The 13668-nt window shown below is 45.7% G+C and overlaps 1 protein-coding gene across 1 annotated transcript in view; it reads left to right on the forward strand.

Annotated features, from left to right (window-relative positions):
• Positions 1-7587, forward strand: part of ST6GALNAC6 (ST6 N-acetylgalactosaminide alpha-2,6-sialyltransferase 6) — a 49910-nt gene extending 42323 nt beyond the window's left edge. Inside the window, exon 5 of the mRNA XM_075324296.1 lies at positions 617-7587. Coding sequence (XP_075180411.1) covers positions 617-815 — 199 coding nt within the window. The 3' untranslated portion in view covers positions 816-7587. The remainder of the gene's footprint in view (positions 1-616) is intronic.
• The last annotated feature ends 6081 nt before the right edge of the window (positions 7588-13668 follow it).

Below are 13668 nucleotides of genomic sequence, written 5' to 3' on the forward strand. Positions count from 1 at the left end.
CATAGATATAGACAAAAGGGGGAAACAAAACTCTATAACACAGCTAGCACACATAGAGATATTAGATAATATGTGATAAGGAGGAAATAATCAGAAAACAAGAGTTTTTCCCACAGCACACTAAGCAGCATGCAGTAAATCACCAGCAACTGGAACACAACAGCACACGGACCGGATTAGCAAAAGCTATAGTCGGCATGGGAAGACAGATTCCTCCATCTTAAAAAGGCGGGAAGTAACTGTGATATATATTCCACAACATGTGATCCAAGAGGTAACCAGCAGGCTAGCAGAAATTACGTCCTGCTAGTACAATCACTAATTAGTACACAGCGGGCGTGGGCGGAGTTATACGTAGCTCAGTATTCATATCACTGCTAGGTATATAGAAAAGAAAATGAAGATTCTATCAGAACTGCACCAAACAATCTAGAAAGTGATATATTGCTGTAATCAGGGTCTCAGCCTCTATATCATGCTACTCACAGATTAAATAGCAAAATCCTGCTGACTGTTTCCCTTCAATCATTACGTCACTGGGATATGGTGGGTCCAGGTATCACTTTTCCACTAGAGCTTAGAAGATAATTTGACTGATTTCTTTATCTATTTCCAGTAAACGGCAGCACAAGATGCCATATCACTACTACGAGCCCAGGGGTTCAGACGAGTGCACCACTTACATTCAGAATGAACGCGGACGAAGAGGCAATCACCACCGCTTCATCACGGAGAAACTGGTGTTTGCGCGGTGGGCATCTGTATATAACATCTCCTTCTCACACCCCGAGTGGTTTAAAGATCCAGACAACTAAATAGCGGTGTCCATGTCTTGTCTGTCCCACTTCACTGGTCTCCTGGTGTGGAATCGAGTCCTCTGCTGCTTTAGACAAAACTGGGTCTAGAAATTACGTAAAGAGAACAGTATGTGTCACCAAGGACGATGTCCAAGCGCCGGAACCGGTGATTTCTGTAGGCTGGTTGCATGGGCGAAACACAGAAATGTGTAAGCAGAGGGCTATAGAAAACTGCGTATGTCTGACCTCAATGTGCCACTGATGGTCGATGGGTATTCAATGAGTTGCCCTCGTATTATACTACTGGAGAATAGTAGTAGCACCGGTTTGGAGAGTGCACAGTGTTGGAAATCTTAAAGGCAAATTATTAGTCTTCGTTGCCCATTTTTATTCTCTGTGACCCCCTACCTTGCTGTAGCCCTTCCACGCCAAATGTGATTTTACACGATTGGAGCTGATTGTGGCTACTAAGCTATGTACCTCTGTGCATTTTATTGATGTCGACGATATATCAATCATTTAGGAAGCAAAGAAGGCAATCGATGGCCCCATGGGAATGGGAACTCAATATAGCGAAGCTTTTTTTGGTCCTCAAATACAGATGTAAAAACAAACACAATGTCGGGATTAAACCTAGGTCAGGTCCTTGATAAAATGCTGAATGTTTATGTAGAGGGTGGTTTACACCTTGGAGGACCCATGATGGCAAATCTAGACAGTCTGTAGATTGTAAACTTACAGGTGTTTCCACCTTCCTGTACTTGAATTCCCAGGTTTTTCCAATTTGGATCCCATCGTAACTTGTCCTTGGGGGATTACAGTAGTAGCATGGACTTGTGAGGCCCGAGAGTGAAGCTCTTGGGCGTACACCTTGGAGGACCCATGATAACAGATCTAGACAGTCTATAGATTATAAAATTAGGGGTGTTCCCACCTTTCTGTACTTGAACTCCCAGATTTTTCCAATTCGGATCCTATCGTAACTTGTCCTTGGGGGATTAGTCACATGGACCTGTGAGGCCCGGGAGTGAAGGTCTTGGGTGTACACCTTGGAGGACCCATGATGACAAATCTAGACAGTCTATAGATTGGCCCAGGTTTTTCCAATTCGGATCCTATCGTTACTCGTCCTTGGGGGATTGGTAACATGGACCACTGAAGGGCCCTTGGGTGATTGGTAGCATGGATCTCTGAAGGGCACATAAGTATTAAGGCCCAAGAGCAAAGGTCTTGGGTGTACACCATGGAGGACCCATGATGGTAAACCTAGACAGTCTAGGTTGTCAAATTAGAGGTGTTCCCACCTTTCTGTACTTGAACTCCTAGGTTTTTCCAATTCGAATCCTATTGTAACTCCTCCTTGGGGGATTGATAACATGGACCTCTGAAGAGTCCTTGGGGGATTAGTATCATGGACCTCTGAAGGGCACATATGTATTAAGGACCGAGAGCGAAGGTCTTGGGTGTACACCTTGGAGGACCCATGATGACAAATCTAGACAGTCTATAGATTGTAAAATTAGGGGGGTTACCACCTTTGTGTACTTAAGCTCCCAGGTTTTTCCAATTCGGATCCTATCGTAACTCGTCCTTGGGGGTTTGGTAGCATGGACCTCTGAAGGGCACATAAGTATTGAGGCCCGAGGGCGAAGATCTTGAGTAGATTCACTTTTATTTCTTGCATAGGTTTAAGCACAACTTTCCTTGGCTCCATACGTCACAACATTTTTCTGTAGCTCAGGTGTCCTCCACGTCGCCACCATTACTGATTTTGTGCTCACAGAAATGTATTAGGTATATTTTTCTCTACACATAAATATGCTGTAGTATTTTATACAAATGGTCAAGACAGGGAACGGTCGCATACAGAAATTACAGGTCAGCGAATGCTACATACCAAAGTGGGGCTCTTATGCCTGAACGTGGAAATATGTGGTCACTATGGGGCAGTGGTCTCCGGTGATGCTGGTAAACTGCTTTGCGATGTATGGATGTGTCGTGCTGTGTGTTATATACATGATCATGGGTTGTTGTGGGGGTTTTTGTTGTTTTTTGGGGGGGATTGAATTGGCGAAACTTGGGTTTAGTACCTTGGTAAGATTGAAAATGTTTGCACACACTTGGCGACGTCATCATAACTTTATATACTCATTTATAGGCATTTTAATTCCACACGGACAGTTCCACATGTTGGCACAAAGCATAGAGATAGTCACTGCTGAGTCCATGCCACCTTACGTGGCCACGGGCGGAGCGGTTAGCTTTTCTTGCCGTTCCCATAACAGACCATTAAATTATATCTAACTGTGCTTATAAGGTTCCCCAAAGGAGGCACTGGGCAAATACAGTGTGGCTCCATGGCCCAAGGCATGTGTAATGGTGTTGTCTATGTCCCCCCACTTAAAGGGGTTCTCTGGTCATATGATACTGATCTGTAAAAGTGTTGTCTATGAAGAACAGTCTGTAGTGAGTCTATGTGATGGCAAGTGTGCAAATCGCATTTAGGCGACCGCTCACCCGCATGGAGCACACAGGGAAATCGTGACAGTGTGCGCATCACAATTTGGTAGTCACATGGAGTCACTACAGGCTTTGATTTTTAGAATGGATGAATCCTTTAAGACAAATCATCAATATCAGATTGTGAGAGATCTCGACACCGGGCACCCCCTGGTCAGACCAGAACTGGTTACTTTTGCAGGCTGATTGCACCGACCAAGGCCACCCAACCCCAACCAAGGCAATTAACCCAACCAGGACCATCCCAACCTCAGCAATTTCATGGTCCCAACAGCATTCCCCCTAACCTCAGCCAGGCGGATGACAACGATCAAAGCCACCCAACCCCAACCAATGTAATTAACCCAACCAGGACCATCCCAACCTCAGCAGCGCAATGGTCCCAACATCGTTCCCCCTAACCTCAGCTAGGCTGATGACACCGATCAAAGCCACCCAACCCCAACCAATATAATTGACCCAACCAGGAACCATCTCAACCTCAGCAGCGCAATAGTCCCCAACAGAGTTCCCCCTAACCTCAGTCAAGTTGATGACACCAACCAAGGCCACCCAACCACCAAACCAGGGCCATCCCAACCTTAGCAGCGCAATGGTCCCCACCAGCATTCCCCCTAACCTCAGACAGGCTGATGACACCAACCAAGGCCACCCTTCCCCAACCAAGGCAATTGCCCCAACCAGGACTATCCCAACCTCAGCAGCACAATGGTCCCATCAGCGTTCCCCCTAGTCTCAGCCAGGATGATTCCTCCCCAAGTAAGGGCAATAACACCATAGTCACAGCTGCAATCCGAAACATTATCCAGTCACCAGGCTTCATCCCAATCCCACACTTCTCGCCAGTTGATAGTTTCACCTTAGAAGCCAATCTCCCTGCGAGCTGCAAGTAATTTCTACGGCCCCTACAGGTTATTATTATTATTATTTATTATTATAGCGTCATTTATTCCATGGCGCTTTATAAGTGAAAGAGGGTATACGTACAACAATTATTAACAGTACCAAACAGACTGGTATAGGAGGAGAGAGGACCCTGCCCTCGAGGGCTCATAGTCTACAGGAGGAGAGAGGACCCTGCCCGCGAGGGCTCACAGTCTACAGGGAATAGGTGATGGTACAATAGGTGAGGACAGAGCTGGTTGTGCAGTGGTGTACTGGACTGAGGGCTATTGTAGGTTGTAGGCTTGTTGGAAGAGGTGGGTCTTGAGGTTCCTCTTGAAGCTTTCCACGGTAGGGGAAAGTCTGATGTGCTGGGGTAGAGCGTTCCAGAGTATGGGGGATGCACAGGTTAAACAATTGAGCAGACGCCAAAGTTCCTGAGTGTCAAGCAGAGATGTCTGGCGACGTTTCAGTCCTCATTTGACTTCCTCAGGGGCTCAATGCTGTTTGTGAAATTGCAAGCAGAGCTCTTGAGGTAAAAGCACTGTTATTAGCTCCACTGTTGGCTGGATGTGAATAGAGTTACTGTGTGGCATTCGCCGGCAGCCACTGGACTAGCTGCGCAACCCTGTTCAATGATTACATCCGTCTGCCAGCCGAGCAAATAAAAGATGATCGACGGTGGTGCCAGGTATCACACCCCCTCCGATCTATTAGTGGTGACCTGTGACAGGATAGGTCATCATCATCAATACCATATAACTGGAAAGGCAGCATAAATTACAAAATTGCACTTGTCCTGGATCCATATAGGGCCAAGCGTGTACTAGGTCACTTTCTGGATAGCCAGCATAGGGAGCCATATAGCTTAGAAAATGCTCCCTGGGAAAAAAAAGGGTATTTAGGAGAAAGAAATCTGTCTACCTATCTAATATCCACCTATTGGATATTGCTACCTCCATTAGGTGGCGCTAAAGAGCCCTATTTGACATATTTGAGACTATTACAGACCCTCCATTTTTGTAAGAGCCAATAAGAGCATGTTTTATTGTTCAAGAGCTCTTAAGAAAATAAAAGCTGGTTTCTGATTGGTTGTTTTGTAGGGGAACCATACAGCAAGTGTTCAATTTCCCTACAGTGCCACCAAAGGAGAAATTAAGCATTGCACAGTTATCGATGGAATTAATGAGCTGTCCATGTAATGCCTGGAGGCTCCAGAGAGAAATACACTATATTCTTTTTTTTTTTTTTTTTTGCAATGGTGAATATATAAGGGTCCTGAATGTAAGATGCACTTTTTAATAACTAAAAACACCTAAAAAAATATTAGAGAATTATTTTTTAAAAGCCAAATGGTCCCTGTAAAGTGTTCTATGATTTTAGATTTGAGATACAAATGTTGGAAGGTATGGAATCAGAAGTCACAATAGATATTCGACTCCTCGTTACCATTTTTGAGGATTATTTTTAGCGAGGAGTACGTAATTGCTTACTTTGTAATTATTTGGCCTCTGTAATCATAAGAAATTGCAGCTCCTGAATGAAAACATCTTCTAAAAATGCTTCCAAGCACAAATAGACAATCAGGGTGATTCTAAAAATTATCATTCCCGGGCACGTGTATATTCTGCCCTACAAAGACTGGGCTTTGTATGTCATTCGGGACAAATGCATCGCCAATCCAACAGGGTTCACTTCAAGGAGCTGCCACCCCTGGTCAGACCAGAAATGGTTACTTTTGCCAGGCTGATGGCACCAATCAAGGCCACCCAACCAAGGTAATTGCCCCAACCAGGATGACCCCAACCTCAGCAGCGTCACCCTAACCTCAGCCAGGACAATGACACCGACCAAGCCCACCCAACACCAACCAAGGCAACTGACCCAACCAGAACCATCCCAATCTTAGCAGCATAATGGTCCCTATCAGCGTTCCCCCTAATCCCAGGGAGGCTGATGGCATTGATCAAAGCCACCCAACCCCAACTAAGGCAATTAACCCAGCCAGGACCACACCAACCTCAGCAGTGTCACTTTAACCTCAGCCAGGACGATTGTCGATACAAAGGCCACCCAACCCTAACCAAGGCAACTCACCCAACCAGGACCATCCCAACCTTAGCAGGGCAATGATCCCCACCAGCATTCCCTTCAACTTTAGCCAGGCTGAAGTCACCGATCAAGGCCACCCAACCCCAACCAAGGCAACTGACTCAGCCAGGACCATGTCAACATCAGCAATGCAATGGTCCCCACCAGTGCTCCCCCTAACCTCAGCCAGGCTGATGGCAACGACCAAGGCCACCCAACCTCAACCAAGGCAATTGACCCAACCAGGACCACACAAACCTTAGCAGCGCAATAGATCTCACAAGCGTTCTTCCTAACCTCAGCCAGAATTATGGCCTCCCAAATCAGGGCAATAACACTGTGGTCACACAGCTGTAGTCAGAAACGTTATCCAGTGACCGGGCTTCATCCCCACCCCACACTTCTCACCAATGTACAGTCTTACCTTAGAACCCAATCTCTCTGCGAGCTGCAAGTCATCCCTACGGCCCCTACAGGTTAAACAATCGATCAGACGCCAAAGTTCCAGAGTGTCAAGCAGAGACGTCCAGCAACGTTTCACTCCTCATTTGACTTCCTCAGGGGCTCATTGTTGTTTGTGGTACTGGAAGCAAAGCTCTTGAGGTAAGGTAAAAGCACCAGTAGTCAGAATAGGAGCGCTACCCTGTCAGACCAAATGTCTGTGTTCGATACTTAGGAACGTTGGTGGCTGCGGCACTAGTCCTGCTAGTTGTCTGTGTAGTAGTGATGGAGAAGTCTCATGCGTATTAACACACATGAGACTTTTTTTTAAGTATAAAATAGCCCACACAGGCATCAATGACACTTATACAATCATTACTGCGTATTCTGTAAGGAATACAAATATAGTAATATGTAATCGGACTGTAACCTTAAAAGCCACTACAAAGGGCATCAGAAAGTCCAATAGTTTATTTTACTACTGTATTTTTGAAACCCTAGTGAAATGGAGAAATTAATCTGTATGACATATGAGGTACTTTTCTAAAATGTCAAAATGTATGAGATGCAGTAGTTTCATGAGCTTTTATAAAACCATGGAGAATATATTATAATGCTTCGGAAAAAATGAGCCTTTATAGGACACGCAGGGTCCTGCCGAAGATCCCACCCATATATCTTGTCCCAAATATTCTTGGATTGTCTTAGAGGATGTGTGGCATGTTGATGAGTATATTGCTAAGATACTTTTCAAATAAAGGCTAAAAAACTGTGACAATAAAAAAAAAAAGTATTCTTGAAAAATAAATTAATTGTTGATTTCACAGAAAAAATAATAAATCTAATTTTAATATGATATTTTTGTGTGTTGTACTTTATATTCTTGCACTATGGGGTACACGCATCCACGATCCACGGCCAAACAGAGGATTTTGTAGAGGTTCAAGGTTGTGATTTAATAATGGGCCTCTATAGGATTAAATAGTTATGTCTTGTACAGTATATATCTGTTTTAGTTGACAAACCATTTCTGAGTTATGTGTCATCTTGATTTCTACTTCTTCTCCTCCGATATTGTCAAATTAATGCATTTTACTTTTCAAAACATTGCACTATGTTCTGTTGAGTCCAATCTAACAGCAGTGATGGACAGGTCTCCATGTATCCTATGTATTGCAGCCTCAGCTTGTCTTCCCTGCCTCCTGCAGGTGATTTGTTTCTCCCTGTCAGCTCTTACAAGCAGGAGGCAAGTCGATCCAACAATGCTGGAAGAGACTGTCACGGGTGACAGACAGTCATGTGGTTTCTGGCAATAGAAGGTCACAGTGTTTGGCTGCACAGAATGCTCCCTTACTTTATGTTGTTCCTACTGTCAGTATTCATTATACTAGGTAGTTAATTAATACAGGTAAAAGGGTACAAAACATATATGAAACAGATGGTCATTGCAGAACACATATGTACTTTATCACAGTAAGTTGAACATCATCATATTATACCGGGCTATACAATTACTCCTCGTTGATATTTAGGATACTATTTTGGTTTTCGATAAACTAACCAATTAAACAACTTAACATCATTAAGATATATATTTCAGATATGAGCGAACAGCAGGGGGGAGAGCAGGCACTCCTGCCTTGTACCTCTTATCACAGGAGAAGAACTGGAGACCTGACCATTGACCCCAACCCTCGCCACCGGGGAGTCATAGAGCACTTTAACCCAATTTATGAACCTGTCTCCAAACCCCATTTTCTGGAGAACTGTCATACTAGGTAGGTTTCCTGCTGGCTTTCATCTAATCCCCTTTAGGACCAAGGGGAGCTCTCCTTCCATCCAGCTGCTGATTATCAGTATTCCCCTTCTACTTAAATACTCCTGGACTGGTGCTTGTGATAATATTCAGTTCACTCAAGCTCTAGTTGCAAGCAAGAGGCTTGTACTCCTCTGGGGTATCATTGCTGAACCCCTGCCTGAGTCATCTGTGGATAAGTAGTCCATGCTTTTCCCACTGTGTGTCCTCCTTGTGTCTTCTATAGTGTTTAGTGGGGTTGACAAAGAGCTCATCCCTCCCATTTTCTGTCTAGAATCCAGCACTAGGGATACCTGTCAAGTCCCCACCAGAGTCCACTCCTGCAACTTCTGCTTCGAATACCAGGTGACGCTGTGCTCCCGCCATGGACTGTGCTATTGATATGAGAGGAGTCGGTGCCAGTGGCACTGGTGGGCGCAGGCTCCACGCATCCACTAAGCTGGGTTTTCCTGAGACCTGCAGTACCACTGGCTGACTGTAGGTGGCGTGTGTCTTCCAGCTGAAGTCACCACCATTCAGCTACAGCCAATGGGAAGACACCACACCCTTCTAACTCCCCGTCTTGTCTGCTGGTCACTGCCAGAGATAGTTTTGTATTCCTGATTTCTGGTTCCCGCTCTGTTCTGAATAGTGGTCCATGTGTTTTGACCTCTGCCTGTTCTCTGACTACCCTCCTGCCTGCAGTTTTTGTACCTCGCTGCCAGATCCAGATTTGACCTCTGCCTGGTTTCCTGACTATGCTCTTGTCTGCCTATTTTGTCCCTGTCCTGCATCTCCTGGTTTGACCCTGCCTGACGACTACTCTTCTCTGGATTTCAGCCTTCCACAGGTAGTGATCTCTGGGACCCTGCAGTAATTCTAAATCCCTGTATAGGGATTAAAGGGCTTTGGGGTTCTTAGGGCCCAGCTTTGAGAGCAGGTTTCTTCTAGCCTGCCCGTGACAGCCAATGGTATTGTAACGCCTGCCAATACCAAGGGTCCGGTATCCGGCTCGGCGCATTGGTGAGGAACCTATCTAGGGTGGTGAGGGACCCCAGAGACCAGCGGTAGTTTTGGTCAGGGGTCACCATCTCCCACTTCTCTTACCTCTTGCCGCTCACAGGGTACTTCCCCGTATCTAGCGTGACATAGACAGTAAGCACAAATAGAGTCTTACCCAAATAAATCTGGCAGACAGAAGTCTGGGAGAGGCTCACCTTGAATGGTTGTAAGTCAGAACCACTATGATCGCACAAACGGCAGCAGCGGACCCATGTGGAAGTGTGAACCAGAAAGGAGAGAAAAAGGGTATTTCATCGAGCTGCCATAGAGGTGATAAGAAATCCAGATGAATATGAGGAATTATTTATTGTCCACGCATTTCAAAGCCAACAGGCTTCTTCTTCAGGACAAATCGTATACCTGCAGGAGGCAAGAAGAAATAAGTAAGATTGCATCTCATATGATTTTACTAATTTACCACCACAACTTTTGCATCATCCATAGGCGAGTGCTGGGTTTTCAGAAGATGGACCACTGAGGATCAAATGATATTTATCAAGCAAACCACTAATGATACTCAGGAGATTTCATTTGTCTCCATGAAAAGGAGCATGGCAGATGTTCCGCTCACGAGCAACAGATGCTACAATATTGTAATGAGTAGTGACAGATCTTATAGAACCAGGAGTACAATATAGTCCCATAGCAGGTGGAGAGCCATGCTATGGATCCAGACGACACAGATCTGTACTACGTAAATGTACTCTCCTTATACACTACAGACCCACTGTGACTCACCTAAGACGCTCGCACGCACACAGGCACTCCTCTTAAAGGGCTGACATGCTCTTTCCAGGAAATGCCAGTGTATTTAAGGCATCCTCCCATTAGGGCAGGTGCCTGCGCAATGGTCCTAGCTAGTCAGTCAGCTCCTATCCTGCTAACCCTGTGTCCGTCTCCAGTACCTGCCTTCCCATACCTGTGTGCCCCTGCCCACCATTCCTGTCCGTACCCGCCTAATCAGCCTGCCTCAGTCACCCCGCTTGTACCCGTCTATTCCTGTGTCCGTCACCTGCCCTGGGATCAGCTGCCACAGTCCCAATCACTGCCCTGAGGGTAGTACCTGGTGTCTGCCTTGTTGTGGGCGCTTAGTCAAGCCCCTAAAGGGTAAAATAGGGTCCCCCATGGGATCCAGTGGGTCCACTAATCCCTCTCACTGCCTCTACACCAACCATAAGCGGTACAATTTCTCTTCATACACTACACCCCCAGAATATCTCTTCATACATACACTACACCCCCACAGAGTATCTCTCTCCATACACTACACCCCCACATAGTATCTCTCTGCATACACTACACCCCACAGAGTATCTCTCTTCATACACTACACCCCCACATAGTATCTCTCTGCATACACTACACCCCACAGAGTATCTCTCTCCATACACTACACCCCCAGAATATCTCTTCATACATACACTACACCCCCACAGAGTATCTCTCTCCATACACTACACCCACACATAGTATCTCTCTGCATACACTACACCCCACAGAGTATCTGTCTCCATACACTACACCCCCACAGAGTATCTCTCTCCATACACTACACCCCCACATAGTATCTCTCTGCATACACTACACCCCACAGAGTATCTCTCTCCATACACTACACCCCACAGAGTATCTCTCTCCATACACTACAACCACAGAGTATCTCTCTACATACACTACACCCCACAGAGTATCTCTCTCCATACACTACACCCCACAGAGTATCTCTCTCCATACACTACACCCCCACATAGTATCTCTCTGCATACACTACACCCCACAGAGTATCTCTCTCCATACACTACACCCCACAGAGTATCTCTCTCCATACACTACACCCCACAGAGTATCTCTCTCCATACACTACACCCCACAGAGTATCTCTCTTCATACACTACACCCCACAGAGTATCTCTCTTCATACACTACACCCCACAGAGTATCTCTCTTCATACACTACACCCCACAGAGTATCTCTCTTCATACACTACACCCCCACAGAGTATCTCTCTTCATACACTACACCCCACAGAGTATCTCTCTTCATACACTACACCCCCACAGAGTATCTCTCTTCATACACTACACCCCACAGAGTATCTCTCTTCATACACTACACCCCCACAGAGTATCTCTCTTCATACACTACACCCCCACAGAGTATCTCTCTCCATACACTACACCCCACAGAGTATCTCTCTCCATTCACTACACCCTCACATAGTATCTCTCTTCATACACTACACCCCACAGAGTATCTCTCTTCATACACTACACCCCACAGAGTATCTCTTTCCATACACTACAACCCCACAGAATATCTCTCTTCATACACTACACCCCCACAGAGTATCTCTTTCCATACACTACAACCCCACAGAGTATCTCTCTCCATTCACTACACCCCCACATAGTATCTCTCTTCATACACTACACCCCACAGAGTATCTCTCTTCATACACTACACCCCACAGAGTATCTCTCTCCATACACTACACCCCACAGAGTATCTCTCTTCATACACTACACCCCCACAGAGTATATCTCTTCATACACTACACCCCACAGAGTATCTCTCTCCATACACTACAACCCCACAGAGTATCTCTCTCCATACACTATACCCCCACATAGTATCTCTCTGCATACACTACACCCCCACAGAGTATTTCTCTCCATACACTATACCCCCACATAGTATCTCTCTGCATACACTACACTCCACAGAGTATCTCTCTTCATACACTACACCCCCACAGAGTATCTCTCTTCATACACTACATCCCACAGAGTATCTCTCTCCATACACTACACCCCACAGAGTATCTCTCTTCATACACTACACCCCCACAGAGTATATCTCTTCATACACTACACCCCCACAGAGTATATCTCTTCATACACTACACCCCCACAGAGTATCTTTCTTCATACACTACACCCCACAGAGTATCTCTCTCCATACACTACACCCCACAGAGTATCTCTCTCCATACACTACACCCCACAAAGTATCTCTCTTCATACACTACACCACCACAGAGTATCTCTATTCATACACTACACCCCACAGAGTATCTCTCTTCATACACTACACCCCCACAGATTATCTCTCTTCATACACTACAACCCCACAGAGTATCTCTCTCCATTCACTACACCCCCACATAGTATCTCTCTTCATACACTACACCCCACAGAGTATCTCTCTCCATACACTACACCCCACAGAGTATCTCTCTTCATACACTACACCCCCACAGAGTATATCTCTTCATACACTACACCCCCACAGAGTATATCTCTTCATACACTACACCCCCACAGAGTATCTCTCTTCATACACTACACCCCACAGAGTATCTCTCTCCATACACTACACCCCACAGAGTATCTCTCTCCATACACTACACCCCACAAAGTATCTCTCTTCATACACTACACCACCACAGAGTATCTCTATTCATACACTACACCCCACAGAGTATCTCTCTTCATACACTACACCCCCACAGATTATCTCTCTTCATACACTACACCCCCACAGTGTATCTCTCTCCATACACTACACCCCCACAGATTATCTCTCTTCATACACTACACCCCACAGAGTATCTCTCTCCATACACTACACCCCCACAGAGTATCTCTCTCCATACACTACAACCACAGAGTATCTCTCTACATACACTACACCCCACAGAGTATCTCTCTCCATACACTACACCCCACAGAGTATCTCTCTCCATACACTACACCCCCACATAGTATCTCTCTGCATACACTACACCCCACAGAGTATCTCTCTCCATACACTACACCCCACAGAGTATCTCTCTCCATACACTACACCCCACAGAGTATCTCTCTCCATACACTACACCCCACAGAGTATCTGTCTCCATACACTACACCCCCACAGAGTATCTCTCTCCATACACTACACCTCCACAGAGTATCTGTCTCCATACACTACACCCCACAGAGTATCTCTCTTCATACACTACACCCCACAGAGTATCTCTCTCCATACACTACACCCCACAGAGTATCTCTCTTCATACACTACACCCCACAGAGTAT

Source organism: Anomaloglossus baeobatrachus, chromosome 9, assembly GCF_048569485.1.
Source record: "Anomaloglossus baeobatrachus isolate aAnoBae1 chromosome 9, aAnoBae1.hap1, whole genome shotgun sequence".
In the NCBI taxonomy this organism is placed as follows: Eukaryota; Metazoa; Chordata; class Amphibia; order Anura; family Aromobatidae; genus Anomaloglossus; species Anomaloglossus baeobatrachus.